The sequence below is a fragment of the Cibotium barometz genome, chromosome 29 (assembly GCF_041138505.1).
Source record: "Cibotium barometz isolate CiBa-2024 chromosome 29, ASM4113850v1, whole genome shotgun sequence".
Lineage (NCBI taxonomy): Eukaryota > Viridiplantae > Streptophyta > Polypodiopsida > Cyatheales > Cibotiaceae > Cibotium > Cibotium barometz.
Window position 1 is genome coordinate 48,832,827 of NC_141074.1, and position 19,527 is coordinate 48,852,353.

At 42.7% G+C, this 19,527-nt stretch overlaps 1 protein-coding gene across 3 annotated transcripts; it reads left to right on the top strand.

The window, feature by feature from the left end:
- Nucleotides 1-15,465: 15,465 nt before the first annotated feature.
- LOC147622293 (calvin cycle protein CP12, chloroplastic-like) lies at nt 15,466-19,053 on the top strand. 3 transcript variants are annotated; one of them, XM_086823393.1, is made up of 2 exons: nt 15,466-16,107; nt 17,480-19,053. In XM_086823393.1, exon 1 carries the CDS (start codon nt 15,683-15,685, stop codon nt 16,073-16,075), a length of 393 nt encoding a protein of 130 aa, XP_086679519.1. In that variant the 5' UTR covers nt 15,466-15,682; the 3' UTR covers nt 16,076-16,107; nt 17,480-19,053. The 3 variants fall into 3 exon arrangements, with proteins under 3 accessions (XP_086679519.1, XP_086679518.1, XP_086679517.1); XM_086823392.1 differs by having other exon boundaries at nt 17,198-17,492; XM_086823391.1 differs by lacking the exon at nt 17,480-19,053 and adding an exon at nt 16,411-16,603.
- The last annotated feature ends 474 nt before the right edge of the window (nt 19,054-19,527 follow it).

A 19,527-nucleotide genomic window follows, 5' to 3' on the forward strand; every position in this document is an offset into this window, starting at 1 on the left:
CGCAATATCAATCTCCTTGACTTGCCGGGGGCCATCGTATGATGTCGACAGCCCTTCCTCTTTTACCCTAGTGGCTGTTAACCGGACCACTCTTCGATCATCAATTGTATAGTTCTTGAAATGGTTAGGCACTGAGAGTACATCCGTTTTGTCCTGATTGTCTTTTTTGGTTTTTTCCATGATTTTCTTGGCCTCACATTCTGCCTCTACCAGGGCTTTGTTGCATTTTCGACGTCCTGTTTTTGTAAGTTTGGGTGTATCGGTTTCCTTAAGGGTGATTTTCTCTAGATTCCTCCCTTCCAAAATGATATTTTACTCAACTCTTCGCCCCAATCCTTAGAGAATTCATCATGTACCCTTGTAACCTCAAGGTATCTCAACCATTGGGCATCAGTTGGTTTGCTTCACAGCAATGTGTTTCGTCAGGCTAGGTATCATTTTTTTCTTCGCCATCGCTCACATGATGCGCTGTGACTACTAGTTCGAATTCGCGTCACGGTACCTTCTGTACTTGATGTCTCCTCCACTGACTCCCCATCCATGGTTTGCCAATCAACCATGCAGATAGAAGTCATAGGGATGTTTCTAGATTCCAAATACTGGGTTCCCTTAGGTTGCATCACATCAATTGTGGCCAACACATACATCCAATTCTCACAGAAATCTGGGGGAGGTAGTGATGCGTACATCTCCGTATCCTCCTCATCCTTGGTTTCCCCCTCTATGGGCTGGCATATCTGTAGGGATGTGGTTCGCTCCGTTTGTGACCGAGTCGTTTACTGAACAATTGCCCTTCCATGGAGTGTGCCTTCCATTCTCTTAGATCAATCTTCAATGTTTGTGAGTCCCTGCGTACATATACATGATCCAAAGCCCAATCATACACCAATTTAGATTCCCTCATGAAAGGTCGTCCCAATATTATGTTATGTATCAGGTTGGCATGGGAAGTCCATGACCACAAATGTATAACGATATTGAAATGTAAAGAGTCTGAACTTCACATTTTCCAAGAGCCCAATGGGTCTCGAAGATGTTCCATCAGCCATCTTAACGATTAGATCTGCTCTCTTTAGATCCAGCTTTCCCCAATTTTCCCATCAATGTTTGGTAATGATGCTCACACCTACCCCACCATCCAAGATGGCCAACGCCTGGTATCCATTTTGATGAATCGGAATGGTAGCGTTCCTGTCGTCACTCTTATAGTAGCGTCCCAGTTGGTTAACTGGTATCTTAACCACTCGCGTTTCCTTTGTATGCCTCAAGGGTCTTTCTACCAAGGGTGGCAGAGCCTCATCCATAGTCTCCCCGCTGGCCTTAGACTTCCTTCGACCCATTCTTTTACATGTCCATAGGGTGGTTGAATTGCATAACAACTGACCCAAGGGCATCTGGACGGGCGTGGATAACATAGCTGCTAGGCTTCCTATATCCCTGGTCTCCTTAGATATAGAGTGTTCTTCCCATCGAGGTGTCTCGTATTCTTCCATGAGGAAAGAATGAATGGACCCCCCCAACTCATTTTCCTCAAACATTCTAGTCATTGTGTTTGTTTGGGAGTCTGCCAGTTCCTTCCGAAATCGAGGTGGGTAGGTTCAAAGCCCTATTGTAGGGTGGTACATCCAACCAGTGGATAGATGGTATCCCTTACCGGCTAGCCCTCCTAGGCTTAGTTTCATGAATTTGTTGGTACTTTTCAACTAGGGCCTTGGCATCTTCTAACTTCCTTATTTCTTTGTCTCAGCATTAGGATATTCACCAACCCCCTTTGGGGTTGCTGGTTGTTATCCTTGTTTTCCCAGGTCTAACCCTTCCAGATTGATCCCTTGACCCCCCTCTTCCTTCGATTGTGTCGATCCGGTATTAATTGTATCTTCTTCAGATCCATCTTGAATTGTAACCCGTGTGTCCCCCTTTCCTAATTTCTTCACTCTTCTCCTACGACCAGATTAGGAAATAGTAGCATCCGCCCGGTTCCTTCCTTTGTCACCTAGCTAAGCTTGAGCTCGTGTTAGGAAATTGAGCGGTGTGATCTTCCCAGATTGTACACTAATGGTACGAATGGTGGCCTGATTAGCAGTAGAGGATGAACCACTTGCTCGGTAGGGACAATCTTTGATCAGATGATCAACTCCACACTTAGTGCAAGTGAGCACTGGCATGTCATTGGTGGGTGTGGTCACCACTTGTTGTGGTGGCTGGTGTGTATGAGTCATATTCTTAATTGTATCTTCTTCAGATCCATCTTGAATTGTAACCCGTGTGTCCCCCTTTCCTAATTTCTTCACTCTTCTCCTACGACCAGATTAGGAAATAGTAGCATCCGCCCGGTTCCTTCCTTTGTCACCTAGCTAAGCTTGAGCTCGTGTTAGGAAATTGAGCGGTGTGATCTTCCCAGATTGTACACTAATGGTATGAATGGTGGCCTGATTAGCAGTAGAGGATGAACCACTTGCTCCGGTAGGGACAATCTTTGATCAGATGATCACCACACTTAGTGCAAGTGAGCACTGGCATGTCATTGGGTGTGGTCACCACTTGTTGTGGTGGCTGGTGTGTATGAGTCATATTCTTGTTTGAGAATTCGGCTACTCGATGTGGCCCACCACAACCATAGCATTGTAAAGGTCCTCTTCTCAGATTTGAGTTGATTTCCTTGCCCTTCCACTGTACCGTTGTTTGAAACACAGGTACTGGCTTGTTATTCTGTAGGACATAATAATCTGGCGCGACCTCACCCATATCCTCATAGTATTCCCCACTAAATTCTAGTTCCCGCGCCAGTTCAATATCTTCTGATGGCTCTTCAATCACTACTTGATTGATCTTGGCCTATGGTGGTTGTGGCGGTAGAACTGGTGGTGGCAAGGGCGAAGCGTCTTGTACCCAGAACATCCCCCTAGGTAAGTAAGAAGGGTTGGATTGTATAGCAGTGCCAGTGGTTTGCACGGGTGGTGCCGGCAAGGCCAGTGGGGCTCTATTTGGTTGCAGTTGTGCTATATTTTAAAACCTTGGAAATCTACACGATGATGTGTCATGATTGCCCAATTTTACACAATGCGCACAATACAGTAATGGTCTTGCCCTTAACTGTGCACATTCAGTGGTGGTATGGTTTAGTCTGCACATAGAGAACCACACCAGTTCCCTACGAGGGTAAAAGTGACTATGCCCACCATGACCCGACATCTCTCTTCCTTGCCTTACCTTTAATTTCTCCAATATGGCATTGCTGAGCTCCATCCACAGTCATATGTCCGACTTGTTTGCTTCGAGTTTCGATTTCTTGATGACTCAAGACACGCGAAGTCGTGGTTGCTGATGTTTTAACATCCTCAGGTTGTGGCAATTCTAACATGTTATCTTCGTATTCGATTGCCAATTTGCAACATGCATCAAGGGTAGCTGGCCGGGCTAGTACCAAGTAATCATGCCTTTTAGGGTCTCTAACCCCTCTCCTGAACAAGGTAACAATTGATCATCTGTCAATCTTTCCCGAAGTTTGCATCTTGAATTCAAGTGTTTCAGGCAAGAAACATAGTCTCTCATAGACTCATCTTCCTTCTGTTTGATGTTATGTAGTTGGGCCACAGAACTCCATCTGTCACTACTACGTGCAAAGCTGGGCACAAAAATATTTTTTAACATCGTGAAGTTAACCTTGTCCTCAAGCTTAAGGGTTCTGAACCACTGATGAGCTTTTCCTTCTAAGGTCAACGAAAAAGCATGTATCATGGTCACATCACTGACCGGTCCACAGGTTTCACATGTAGATTCAAAAATCTCTACATGCTAGATAGGATCTCCATCCCCAGAGAATTTTTGGATAAGTTTTGAGATGATATGGGGTTTCATCTGGGAAGGTCAAGGTTCTAGAGTAGAACCTAACTCCCTGACCATCCCCCTACCCATCTCAGCCAATATTTAACAAGTCTGTCCTTGTGGCTCCATTAAGGTCCATGGCTGGATCGTTTCTAGGTCTCTGGAGAATTGTTCCCCCCCTTCCTAGACCTCGTCCCCTACTCATATTGGCTCTTCTTGGTATCTCAGGTTTGTGGACTTGTCCGGTTGTGGTATCCTGGTGGGATTCCCCAATAGTAGCCTCTGTGCATCTTTGTGTAATTAAGAGCTCCATATCTTATAAGAATGTAGGGTGATTGATCATTAGCTCTATGTCCTTCTTGGTATAGAGCCGATCCTCAACTTCTACAGCCAAGTTGGCTATGTTACCCTCTGCTTCTCTCTGGATTCCTCATTGATGGGTTCCAGGTTCGAAATATTACCATCGACTCTACCTGTAGCAATTTTAGATTCCTTTCCACGTGATTAGAGATGGTTAACATTATCTGTCTCCTTTCTCTCAACTCTTGTCCTACGAGTATCAAGCTCTTGTTTCCTTAAGCTCAATTCTCGGAGTTGTCATTCCACCTCACTTCGTTGGATGTCCAATTCCATTTCTCGGTGATGGGAAAAAATATTTGACCCATCCTAACTGCACTTTCCATATCTTGTCTAATTCGAGGGTGCCAATATTTGACAGCCTAGAATTCAACGTCTGGAATAGCCCTTCTTGTCTTGGACCAAGTCCAGCACTAGTTGACGAACCCATGCCCGTAGATTGCGCTTCTTCATCATGACTGGTTTGGAGACCAAAAAATCCTCGGGCTATATCAATGATCCCACTGGACTTGGTTGGAGAGTGTGGTTTGTCACCTTCCCCAAACCTAGTGTATGTCAGCCCTTTTTCCATGGATTCCTCACTACTAGTTTCTGGGGTGGTCAGGTTTCTCTCAAGACACTTAAGTGTGTTTGCGGATTGTCCCGATCTCCCACACTTCTTTGATAGGAAGTTCCTGGATGATTTGATGCATTATCGTTAGGTGTAAGATCGTCTCCAATGAGTTTTCCATATCTTAAGTGCATGTATGTATGATTTGATAAGATAGTATCCAACCCAAATTGATTCAATTCTTGGTTCTATCGCTCTATTCAGAAGGCGTGAATTAGCAGAGAATATTTCACGTCGTAAAATAGCAGGACTTAGTTCACATCGTGAAAAAATGGTTCATGTTGTGAAACTGCATAAAAATTGGTTCGCGTCGTGAAAGAAAAAGTGTTTCACGTCGTGAACTACTTCGAAAATGGTGCACATCGTGAAAGTTTATTGCACTTTCAAGTGATCCAATTTTTCTTCAAAAGATTAAATTCCTTCCTTTAGCCGACCCTCACAACCTTAGTTTTGTCAATTCGTTGGTTTTGGTCTTCTCATGAAACAGCAAGATTGAGTTCACGTCGTGAAACAAAAAGTGTTTCACGCCATGAACTGCTTCAAAAGTGTTTCACATCGTGAACTACTTCGAAAATGGTTCACATCGTGAAAGTCTACTGCACTTTCACGTGATCCAATTTTTAGCGAACTGAATCGTGTCAGAGGTGTCAGGATAAGGGTTTCTATGTATGGAATATAATCACGTGATTTCTGGCGCAAATCTCGACGCTGATTTCGTGAGCGACTCGCGGCGTGAAATTGTGGGAAAATGGTTCACGTCGTGAACAACTTCCTACACTTTCACACGAAGTTTTTCGCATCGGCAATTTGTAGTCTTGGGTGCATAATACTTATCCAATTGATGAAAATTAGATTGTGCCAATGCTAGGGAATGAAATGCAAGTTCCTGGCTCAATCAATGGTCCCTTATGTTTTTGATTTTTTTTGAATTTTTAAAAAAAGAAGAAAACAACACACAACCTGCTTCTTCACGTTGGTGTTTTTTGTGGTGCTAACATCAACTTATCAAGAGTAACCAATGAATCCTTTCCTAAACTACTTTCCACAACATTCACAGCATCAAAACTATAAATTTTTTCTCAACCACACACACCTTATCCTTCCATTTTTCATACAATGCATTACCAAAATGCAAAGGCAACAATGAATACTATGCACTGGGAGCTGAAACTCAAAGAGTATGGAAGAAACAAAGGTGTCTCCCCGGCAGTGGCGCCAAAAATGTTATGCTTGACCAAACCTCCAAGAGGGAACTCTACACATTCACCTAATAGATGAGCAATGAAACACAACCGTCGCTCGCGGGGTATTTACCAATGCTTCAAGCTCGTGTCTCTTGAAGCCTCCAAGCTTGCATGTATGCTCCAAACTCCAAGCTCCACCTCCACACTGTCACCGTGGAGTTGCTCACACCATCACATAGGCCAATCACACTCTCTCTCACTCTCTCATACAAGCATAAGCACACAAGCATGAAAGAGACACAATGCTAGAATGCTCTCACTCCTCACTCTCTCATAAGTACAAGGGAAGAGCTCTCAATAGCACAAAGGGGATTGTGTCCTTTCATTATGAGAAAATACCTTATATACAATTGGCCCTTATTCACACTTGGGCGCCCAAAACTTACTAACTAGGCCTTGGGTGGCCAATGTCTCATAATGTACAACCTTTATAGTGCCTTTACATGACACTTATTAATGTCCTCAATTGAGGATCATAGTGTTAATCCAAATGGGATTAATATTTCTATGTAAATTATGAGGTTCATGAAAATTAAAAATGCAATTAAGGAGAAGTAGGGTGGATACGACCTCTTTGAGTTGTATTGAATCAATGATGCAATACAATGCGATGAGGAGGCCTAGCGGCTGAGGGACCTCTCCTCCTTGCGTTATATTGTAGTATTGTAGCCACAACGAGAATGCTCTCAAACATCTCCACATTGCAGTACTGTAGCCACAATGGTTAACATTTCTATGTAAATTATGAGGTTCATGAAAATTAAAAATGCAATTAAGGAGAAGTGGGGTGGATACGACCTCTTTGAGTTGTATTGAATCAATGATGCAATACAATGCGATGAGGAGGCCTAGCGGGTGAGGGACCTCTCCTCCTTGCGTTATATTGCAGTATTGTAGCCACAACGAGAATGCTCTCGAACATCTCCACATTGCATGTAGCCACAATGGTCCTGTTTGCGAGTATTCGAGCTCACCAGCCTGTAGTCTCTCACGCACACAGTCTTTGCCCACTACAGAAGGAAGAAGCTTTGCACTCACGTTTGTGTATAAAACTTTCCCTCAAGCTCAACTCCAGCTCGTGAACTCCAAGCATATCTCAAAATTTGTAGATCTTCTCAGCTCCCAAGGCCTTTGTGTGAAGATGTCAGCGACCTGATCCTATGTGCTGACGTAGGCCAAGTCGATGTCGCCTGCCAAGACTCTCTCCCTGATGAAGTGGTAGTGTACCTCAATGTGTTTCGTCCACACATAGAAAAATGGGTTCCTGGCCAACTATATACTACTAAGATTGTCACAATATATGACAACCTTTCTCTCCACATGCAACCCCAAATCAGCAGCACAAGTAACTTGCGTAACCAAGCTACCTCACATGTTGCCACCCCCCACAGCTCCTCTGTACTCTATCTCTGTACTCGATAAGGCAACTGTGGGCTGATTCTTGCTGCTCCATGTCACAACAGCACTCCCCAATAAAACATAAATCCACTAGTAGATCTCGTGTCTGAGATGATACCTACCCTATCAGCATCTATGTATCCATATAGCTCCAATGGTACACCTGCTGCATAAAATAATGCATAATCAACAATGGCCCTCAAATACCAAAGTGTGCGTCACACACTGTCAAGATGTGGTTTGCATGGAACCTGCATAAACTGGCTCTCTAAGCCAACAGTGTAACTCAAATCCGGCCTGCTGATCGTGACATAGATCAAACTCCCCATCACCTTCCTGTACATAGTGGGGTCCTCCAGCACATAACCCCGCATCCGCACTAAGCTTGCCATTTTAATCTAACGGCACCGAGATTAGCTTACAACTAGTCATCCCATACTTAGACAACATGTCCAATACATATTGTCTCTATGACAACCAAATACCATCAGGTGTGCAAATGACCTCAATGCCCAAAAAGTAACCCAGATCTTCCAAATCCTTCATGTCAAACTTCCTTTTGAGAAACTTTTCACGTGCTTAATCTCTTCCAAGTTGTCACCCCCAACAATAAGATCATCTACATATATGGTGATGATCACAATACCCTTATCACTCTTGCACACATACAAAGAGTGATTTACATCTACCACATGAAAACCAATAGTGACAAGATACTCAGCAATCTTGTCATGCCATACTCATGGAGCTTGCTTCAGCCCATACAAGGCCTTACAAAGCTTACATACATACTCTGGGTGATCTGTATCCTCAAAACCAGGTGGCTGATCCATATACACTTCTTCTTTGCAAGTCACCATGCAAAGCATCCATTTTTACATCCATCTGATGTAAAAACCAACCTTTAGTGGCGGTAGCCACCGCACTCATAGTTCTCACAGTTGCCATCTTTGCAATCGAGGAAAACGTCTCCTCATAATCAATCCCATGTGTATGCCCATATCCTTTAGCTACCAATCTAGCCTTGTACCTACTTATGCTACCATCATTGTTATATGTTTCACCTTATACACCCACTTACATCCAATAGTTTCTTGCCTTCAGGTAATGGCACCAAATTCCAAGTCTCATTTCCATACAATGCATCCATCTCCTCGTCCATAGCCTTCTCCCAATACACATTTTCAACAGCCTCATCAAAACATGTGGGCTCTTGCACTCACCTTTATTGCATTACCACCCTTACCAAAATTACACCTCTTAGGAAAGAGCCAAAACACCTCATTTTGGTAAAAGATTGTGACTTGGAGAGGGTGGTAATGGTTTTAGAGCGGGGGCAGCGGGTGCTCAGGTCAAGCAGGCAAGATTTTAAAATAAAAAATTAGTGATATGCCATATGAGATCTACTATAAATTGAAATTTTTTACCATCTCTTAAAATGCTCTTTTTATATAAAATGGACTATTATTTTTCTTTTTAAAAAACAAGTTCTTATTGTTAGTCATCTATTTTTTAGAAATATGAGGTATATATTCAAGGAGTTTTCAAATTTTGTGCTCAGATAAATTTTTTGGTAATTTAAACATTTGTTAAAAATAACAATTATTAAGTCATTCTCTATCATTATGTTTAAGGTGGTGTGATTATTTGACATATTTGAGATCACCACGTGAGGAAAATTAGTCTTTAAAATTCTACAAATGTCTAAAATGGACATATTTTTAGCATTTTTGGCAATTTAAAAGAATTTCTTGAAAGTACATCTCTCGCCTTGTTGTAGTTTTAGATGACTTGTTGTTCTTGTGCATGTGACTCATGGATACAACATATAGTATGGCCAGTATGCCAAATAGACTTGCAAAGTGAGAAGTGTGTTGTGTCCTTGCCATATATATAGAAAGAGATAATTAATTTTTGGGATCTTGTTGCTTCTCTTTTCCTTTCTTTTATTATTCTACACCATCCAACTCATAATGAGAAAAATACCCATCTTTCATGACGGAAGTCATCGGGATCCAAAAGCTTAGCTTCGTCAGTTTAAAAGAGATTGCATTGATAATGGGGATAGGAAGTCTAATAATGGGGATAGGAAGTCTACAAAATGGGTTGAATTATTATCTTCATTTTTAGAGAGAAGGGCTCTTAAGTGGATAGAAGAGCAAGTGGAAGAAGTGTGTATGTGACTGGGATAAGCTAAGTACAGCCTTGTTGGATGAATTCTTACCCGAGGAGAAGTATGATCAAGGTGTCACATCTTTCTCAAAGCAATGATTATGTGAAGGGTTATGGTGAACATACCACTAAGTTGAGAGAGCGCATCAAATGTCATTTACACAGAGCTGGTGTCAAGGAAGCCTCATATCAGTCATGGTAGGGATTGATGGATTAATTTTACAAAGCAATTTATCTCTAGGTTGAAGCCTAGGATACGACAATGGTCAAGTATAAAGGTTCTAAAGACTTAGCTAGGGCCTTGAAGGTAGCCCTATGTCAGGAATCAAGTCTTGAGTAGGAAATCAAAGCCTCAAGTATTGCCATTTTTTCCTACACCAATGGTTACACCTTCTTCTAATGCTCCTAAAGTGGTCACCTTTAATGAACAACAACAAAGTATGGCTACCTCCAATGCCCTTGATGTGGTGGTGTTTCAACGGCAAGGATGGATTAGTTGGCAGCTTGACCTTCTACAAGCTCATGAAAGAAGGCCTTCCCTAGTGTAAAGAGATGTAGGAAACATGGTAAGAAATTGTGGCCCCCCTGATCTTTCATGCATTACATGCTATGGGTTCTAAGAGAAAGGGCACTATTAGAGAGATTATCCTAGAATAGCTTCTTCTTCCTCCAATCCTATAAATTTAATGATCCCACTAAGGAAGAATGTGTTGCTCAAGAAAAGAGGCCCTAAAAAAGATAAGGATGTTAAAGAGGAAAAGCCTCTTTGGGAGAGACCCAGGAAGAATAAGGATGTAGAAGAAGAAAATCCTCTTTAGAAGCAACAAATGAAGGAAAAAGGTGAAACCGGCAAAGTTCGAAGAAGGAAGGCACTTGGGAGTTATTAACTCTAGCATCTCCAAGGGTCAAGGGCCTTATTCCATTTTGGAAGATATGGGGTTGCAAAAGGCAAAACATCATATATGGACGACTTCTTCATTGAGAAGGTAGTTGAGAAGTGGCATCAATGCTAGAAGGAGAAAGAGGAATGTGCTAGCTCAAATCCAGACTCCTTAGACAAGTCCAAGGATGAAGAACCAGTTGAGGAGGTGAGAAATCCTAGACCCTTCCCAAAGTGCAAGTGAAAAAACTAGGTCGCTATTTTAAAAGTGACAACATCAATGTGGAATTGCTAGTTTAGTGAAATATAAAGGATCAGAGGTCACATTAATCTTGGATGGAGGTGTTGGGGGGTTAGCATCCTCACCAAGCAATTAGGAAAAATGGGGACAACCAACATTAGACTAAACCAATCTAAGGGTGAAATGGAGCGGAATATTAAAATAAAAAATTTTGGCCTTGAGCTTTCGACAAATTTGTGCTGATGAATTTCACTCAGCAACCAACTCTTTATGACATCATCCTAGGTAGACCCTATATGAGGGAAGCAAGTCTCTGTGATTGGAACACTGATCATAACTACATTCAGAAGAAGAGGGACCAAAAACTTAAAGTCAATCTACACACCATCCCATGAGGAGAGACCCTTTTATCAAGAAGACTCACACTCACACGATTGCAAGGACCATGGCAATGATGAACATGTGCCTCATATGCCACAAGAAGTTGGATGAAGAATGTGTGAGAGCTCGGAGTTTTCTCCACTTCTAGAGCTTGAGGACTCTAGGCATGAGAGCTCGGAGTTTGCTGCACTTCCAAAGCTCTCGAGGACTCTGAGCATGAGAGCTTTGAGTTTGCTCCACTTCCAAAGCTTGAGGACTCTGGGAATTGGATGTGTATCCTCACAACCATGGACGTTCTTCCTACAAGGATATGCATTACACTTCAAATACCCAAGAGATCACCTCCATTTACATGCTCCAACGCAACAAGAATGTAGTAGCGTGCACTTGAGTTCGCTTATTATCAAGTGTGGTAGCATAGGGAAAGAAACACACTAAACAAAGACTTTTATTTCGTCAAGGTAGGGAATGAGGAACATTGTCTTTATTATGTTGAAGCTATTGGTTCCTATAGATTTCTTTCACTAGCGATAAGGGACGCATCATCCAAAGTCTCATCAGCCAAGGGTGCCCAACTAGCACCAGCTAGAGTCTTAGTTAAGGACATGAGCATGGACAAGTTGGTAGAGAATTTGTTAAATGATTTAGGCCAGTAAAGGCAGGGACGACTCCAAGGAAACCCTTAAGCCTAGTGCCAGCACCTCAAGCAAGACACCCGCATCTATTCCCACGAATAGATATGGTGATTTGGTGTGAAATTCGCCACCGAAATCATACAAGTATAGAGTGCCCAATGCTAAGACCTACATAACAACAACACAACTCATTGTTGGTTACAAGCGACAACAGAACCTATGCTCACGTAATGATCATGTCTTTTAGCTGAATGGGTTGAAGTCATTCCTCAATCTCAGTATCAGACAAACAGTGCCTATCATTTGGATGCCCCACCTTTGGAATCACCTCAAGTGCATGCAAGTCCACCTTTGTGTCTTCATCCATCTCTGTGTCCAAGTCACTTCCACTTGTATAGTTTGAAGTGTATCCATACTCATAATCTTCTTCACTCTGATCAGTTTGTGAAATAACAACACTAGTAGGTGATAAAGATTTTCTTCTTATGGTGGGGATTCTTACAAATGGCCATGTACCCTTCACTTCAATATTCCCTAGACTTGTGACTATTTCTAAACCCCATTAAACCTTCAGAAATGATGTTAACGTAGAACCACAATCAACAAGAGCATTCTTTTCCCTTCACTTCAATATGCCCTTTATATGGGCCCTTTTTAACCAAGGAATTCCAAGAAGCATATGATAAGAAGTTTGAGTCCTCTTCATAATTTAGAAATCTAAAGTGGTTGATACTCACCACATTAGTTAACACCTTCAGGTTTCACACTTGCCTTGTTTGCCATCCCTAAGGTAACATTAGACTTGCGACTGTTTTTAAGCCGGTTCTTCTTTGACTACGGAGAGAGTGGGTTCTGTTCTTGGTCTCCTTCTAAGCAATGTAAAGTTGGTGCCTATGGAAGAGGGTTAGTTCCCATAGCAGCTACTTAGGAGGCTCCCCTCTGATTTGCTAACTCTTGTGAGTGGCTTCTACCCTACTCTCTTCTCCTCTATGGAATTTGGGTATTCTGCCAGGTTCTTTGGCAGATTGTTCATATCTATTACAGTTTCTTATTACTTTTGGTCTGGCTGCAAAATCATTTCCTCTTCAAAGGAAGATGATGGAATGTTTGAGGCCATGTCTTAGACTAAGCCCTTCTCCACCAACACTTAGTCCTCCCCTTTCCCTAAATGAGCTACTATTGTGTCACCTCTCCCATTGAATTTAGACATAAGCTTAGTTATCTAGAAGGCTTTGACCTTATTTGGTTGTCTCGATGCTACAGTCACAGTATAAATGTTTGTAGGTACCCCCTCCCTATCTCCGATGCTATCCTGAACATGTCTAGAGTTAACCCTCTATGTGGGGCATGAGGGACCAAATATAGTTGGAGGTAGGGGTAAGGGTGGTAATGGGCAAAGTGATGGGCCATGGGCTAGGTGTAGTAGTGCATGTCCAAGCTAGCTATAATACTAAGGCACGTATCCATAAACATTGGAGTCATCTAGTGGATAGTAGGGCCTTAAGATAGGTCTTGATCCAAAGCCTCCTACCCCGTGAAGTACTAGCATAAAGCTAGATGCACTAGCAGTTCCTATTACCTGGTGTTAGTTCTAAATCTAACACTCCCATATGTACTTGTTCTGAAGAGCACGGAGGTGAAGCCTAAGGCTCCTACACTTCCTATGGCTCCTAGCCCAAATATTTTAGGAGTTCCTCCTTCCACCAAGCCCTCCTAGGTTTGTGCCTAACAATTCTAGGGCTAGGGCTTTCGGGCTAGCTGTGAGCCAAAGGCTCTTGATAATGAGTTTGCAATAGCATTTGAGTGATTTGTGGTTTCAAGAAGATAGGCCTCCTCCCTTAAAAGGTTTTTTCCCCCACCCCCCTGATGCTTTAAGGTCTAGTTCTGTGATTTCTTCTGTTTGAGCCATCTCCTTAATTTTAGTGGATCACTAACTAGCAAGGGTTGGTAGGATTCCCTAAGGGAGGAACTCATGTGATAAAATCCCATATTCTTGCAACAACAAGACTCCTCTGAGAGTGTGTATAGGATTTTGGTGCGTTGGCCTCCAAAGGCTCATTGTCCATACAAGGTTGACTTGCAATATTTCCCCAGTTACCCAAGCTAGCATCTTCGATATCGCTCACGTTGTTTATTGCTAGGGCAATGTGGCTCATGTAAATCTCCTTGGATGGGTCTAGGTCTTGGTGCATTGGAGGGTGCTCTAGATTCTACATCATTTGAAGCACTTTCCTCCAAGGGCAGACTATGTCCTAATAATCTCCCAAACCACATGTATATGAAAGGAGTCTTGGTAGGTGGTCTCGCCACATTCGTAAGATGTAGAAATGTGCATTTATAGAGACTAGAGTATGTGCACAGATGAAGGAACATCATACAATCAATGGTTAAGGAACATGCGTGGGTGATCCTAGGAATGTGCATTAGTAGAGAGTGGAGTATGTGCACAACGAAGGAACATCATGCAATCATTAGTCAAGGAATGTGCATGGGTGATCCTGGGAATGTGCATTAGCAGAATCAAGTATGTGCATAGGTGAGCCTAGGAACATGTGTTTACAAGCTCGAGTACGTGTATAGGGTTGAATATATGTGCATCATGATGAATGTACATGCATGTTTACAGGCTCGGGTATGTGTATACGGTTGAATGTACGTGCGTGATGTGTTTATAGGCTCGAGTACGTGAATGATGATGATTGTACGTGCATACGAATGCGTGTGAACTAGCAGGGATACATGCACACACATGCACAAGGATGAAGGTACATGCATGCATGAGTGATCCTAGGAATGTGCATTCGGAGACTCGAGTATGTGCATGGGTGAGCCTGGAAATATGTGTTCACAAGCTCGAGTATGTGTGTAGGGATGAGGGTACATGCATGGGGATGAATGCATGTGCATATGGAGGTTGTGAACTGATGGGAATATATACACGTACATGCGTGGAGATGAAGGTACGTGCATGGGGATAATCTTGCAAATAATCTTGTGTATATGAATCATTTTTGTTTATCCATTAATGGGTAAATAGTTCAATGGACTATTCCTTAAAACTAGATGCATTCATCTCTCATGTACTTGGGAAGCATCTAGTAGAACAAATGCACTAATATGTATAATACTTTTGGGTATGTGAATTGTTTTTGTTTATTCATTAACGTGTATTCTACTTGACAAATGAATATTATACATGCGTTATTATTCTTAATCACTCTCACTCTGTGGCATAATTAAACAAAGGATTCAATGTCATTATATTTACTTTCCTTTCCACGTGTAGCCTTCTAGAGGTCCTCCATGGGGATGAACTTGGACCTGCACGGGCTGATTTTGTGAGCACCTTAGCTGACCAACTTTTAATCTCCTAATGATAAGGCTCACCAAGTACGTTGGTCCAAGAGAAAGAAAACTTGTTTATGATCTTTGTTCATTTGCTTTCTCTGAAAAACACTCCAAGACACCTCTGAATGAGCATGGAAAGGCACAGCAAACTCCTCGCGAATGATGCTCATGAACATGTGTGAAGCTCCCCCAATGATGTAGTGCGCGGTGATTTGTCTTTCAAGAAGACATTTCCATAAACACATGGTGAATCTAGACGATATTTAGCAACAAGTGGAGGGATCACTCACACCAAACTCCAAAGCAGATATTTAGCAACACGTGGAGGGATCACTCACACCAAATTCCAAAGATTGCAATGGCTCTTGTGGTTACGTAAGGAATGAGAAGAGGGCAAAATATCTTTTAGTTAGATACATTAATAATAGTAGCAATCACAAGGTGGAGGTGTGAAGGACTCCACTCAAGCAAGCCCCTTAGAGCCTCTCATCTTTACTTGGTCCATCCATTGTGCTTGTGTGGTGTACCTTGCCTTCAGGGAGGTCTCTGCGTATCTACAGTGAGCTGGCTGCTTGCCTGGGCACAGCTTCCATGGCGTCCCTTGCCAGCGTCTCGCTCCAAGCACCGGCATGCCCCTCATCAACCCCTTCTCTCTCCTTCCGGAGCTCGAAAGTCGGCCGTTGCGGGGGCTTGCAGGTCGCCGTCGGCCCGCGTTCGCCCGCCCCTCTGCGGCTGCGCACCGTGGCGATGGCGACCCCTCCTACCAACATAGGCGACAAGCTGTCGAAGAGCATCCAGGAGGCGGAGGAGGTGTGCGCGGCGGAGAACGCGTCGGGCGAGTGTGCGGCTGCCTGGGACGAGGTGGAGGAGCTTAGCGCCGAGATCGCCCACAAGCGCGCCCAGACCGCCGAGAATAAAGACCCTTTGGAGGCGTTCTGCAAGGAAGCCCCGGAGGCCGACGAGTGCAGAGTCTACGAAGATTAGAAGCATCCCATCGTGATCTCGCCCATGGCTAAGTACCCATATTTTACCTGCACCCTATTTGCCTTAACTCATTTGCAAGCGTAGTTCCTGTGTAGTTGTTTTGTTTTTTGTATATCCAAGGCGCCACCACTGTTGCAACCTCTCATGCTATTACTGCTTGGTACTCTCATGGATGTTGTCCATATGGTTGTATCTCTTCTAACAGCTTGTAGCCGCTCTCGCAGCAAAGTTTAAGGCTGTAAATGTTATGCAGTCACTTCATACTCCACTTACATAGGTGATTTGCATTGCATAGAATCATTCTTGTATGTTGTTTGTCTGTGAATTATGCGCAGGGTATGTCGTACACCGGTGAATCATCATGGAGCTCTGTCTGAATTCTCCTTAGCAGGCTGCCTTACGGCATGCCTTCATGAGCCCCCAAATATGGACCTTAACATCATGCCTGTGATGCTGAAGTCCTTTAAGTTGTTTATCGCTGAATCATTGCTTATTGTGACAGTTAGTAATTCAAAACATTATGTAGTACATCATGTGATTCTTATGTTATTCTAGCCAACTTATATTTTCTTGATAGATGGTGGGTTGTTTACACGAGAACCATACATATATCTCAAGGTATTAGTCTATGCCGTCTTTTATTTCTATGCTGCACGTATGATGTATGGTGGAGGTAGGGGGGGATGTAACCTGGATGGTTGTCGATAGTTATTTGCAAGATGAGAGATTGCGAAGGTGAGGCAGATACGTTTGATTTTAAGCTTAATTGGTCATCTCCATGTGGTAGGCATTTATTCATTCCTTCCATTGTCTTGACTTGCTTAATTTTACCTCTCTTCCTGGGTAATTAATCCTGAGCTGATTTCTCCCTGGGCCCATTGCCTCCTTGTTGTTGCCTAAGCCTATGCTCCTGAATGGGGGCGTGTGGAGGTCCATGGGTGCTGACGCTTGTGAAACTACTGGCCAAATTTTGTTAAATGCCATCCTTTAGGTTGATCTGCAAGTTCAGACTTCATACTCACATACGAATGACATCTTTTTGGTGTAGTTTGAGGATAACAGCTTTGAGATTTTGAACAGTTGTGGCTCATTGCAAACTCTTGTGTCCATTGTTGGTGTCAGGTCTAATGGTGAAGCAATTTTGCTTCATGGATAGATAGAGAGAGAGAGGTAGAGAGAGAGGTGTCCCTAGTCTTAGTCAAGTTTGACTGCATTTGATGCTTATGTAGATACGAAAACCATAGACAGAGAGAGAGAGAGAGAGAGAGAGAGAGAGAGAGAGAGAGAGGTTTCTCAACATAATAGCCAGCCCAGCAGGCTTTACATGATTCTTATGTGGCAAAGAGTTGCTCAGTACAATTCTTGAATCTGGGTCTTGACTAGTTTTTTTGATTTGGAATCCAGGTTATGTCTTGATTTTATGAGTGAAGTAACATAAATTCTCTCTCGCTGTCTGTAAGTAATTTTCTCTCATGAATGTGTGTGAGCGTTTGACATACATGTACACACTTTTGTTATACAGAGACATTTATATATTTACGAAAATACAACATATACGTATGAGTGTACAAAGCTCACTTTTTGTGTGTGTGTGTGTGTGTGTGTGTGTGTGTGTGTGTGTGAATATACATACATACAAACATATGTGTACTTACATATACATATGTAAATGAGAATATATATTAATACATACTATAGGGGTGAGTTCAAGCTTTGTGGGCAGAGCTCCCAGATCTTAAGTTGGGTAATTGTTCCTGCTCCAGCCCCTCGTGGCCTGCACTTACCTGCCCCATAATCATCCTAATGACCAATTTGTAAAACTTCGAACTTCAAGAGGAGATGCAGAATTTAAAACCATGTGATTTTTGATTGGAATGATTTTGCTATTTTAGAATGGTACTACAAAATGTAGTCCAGATTCCCTCGTTAATTTGTGAATTGAGACTGCAATATTAGGTGTTATTAAAGTATGAGGTAGGGTATAAGGGCTAATTAGTGGAAAGTGCTTTCAATACCAATACTTCAGCCTCCCATTCAGCCCCAGTGAACAGTCTGCTCCCACGTTCCTTTTTGTGCCTTTGACCCCTTGTTGTGAAGCATGTGCAGAGTTTGCAGGAAGAAAAGATGTTTGATGTCCAGCAGGGCAGGACATCATTTGGTAGGCTGCTAGAGTCCCCAGACGTGAGGAAGGCTGTCTTCCACACTGAGGGGTCTTCTGTAAGGGTATTTGTGTAGCGGTATGGGGCTGTCTTGGGCCTGATGCCCATTGATGATGTGGCATGAATGATGTTAACCTCACACATGCACTCATGGAAACCTTAACACCGATTGCAATGGGTACAAACCCTACACCGAAATGAAGCAGCAGTTCATAAGGTGTTTACTGGAAAAAAAAAACTTTTGGCTTCAATTCAAGTGCATTTCCTACATTATGAAATGAGGGTGTGAACCTCGCTGTATGGCCACAACCTTCAACTATAAACTCACCAAACAAACCTCTAATTTTTAAATTCAAGCTCACTGAAGAAGCGTTGCAATTGCCTTCATTGGGCTACAGAAGCACACTTTCAAATGTCAATCTCCATCAGCACTGTTACCAGCCTTAAGGAGCTAGAGACCTAGAGTGTCATTCATGGTGTGCCAGCAGCTCGACTTATTATCATCATTCTGAAAGAAGTTTTCTAGGGTGTGCCTGTTTAGTTTGTGGCCTCTTTTTTTGAGGACTTGAGTTCAAACCCTGAACCAGAATTTAGCCTGTCGGGCAAATATCTGAACCATCTCTTTCCAAGTGTTCTCACCCATATGAACAATTGTTACCCCATCACTCTCCTTGAAGGATACCTCTACTTAAATCAACACAAAAGCCCCTGACCTCTTGGATGAAACTCTTTTGAGCAGGGTGTCTAGTCCTCATCAAAATATGTCTTCTGAACCATCCAAAAAATAACCTCTCTCTATGATTGGATTATTGGCAAGATGTGGTTGTCCATAATGACTTGCAAGTCTGTGAAGCGTTTGATGATAATGTGCTGAAGATGTTTCCCTTAAGTTCTCTCAAAGTCCGTTGAATTCGACAGCCTTGCGAATGGTGGAATCTACTTGAAAGGAGGAACATGAGGTCTGGCTGCTGATTCATGTTTCAATCCCATTAGGATTTGTAGTTGGAATATTCAAAGACTAGGTGTCATTGAAAGCATGCTATTAGCTAGTTTAGCTTTACACTTTACACACTGGAGGCGTCACTGATATCCTTCCCATCTAATCATGATGCCAGACATTGAAGTGAGCCAGGCAAGTAGTGGGCTCTAGGGGTGAAAATTGCATCCTAGTTTCCTACCCCATAGCCTCTTGATCATTGCTCCGAGCATGCTAGAGTGTCATGGATATTTCTATTGCAAGATGTCAAGATTGGTGTGCTTAATTAACACCTATGTCTCCAACTTTAGAGAAGA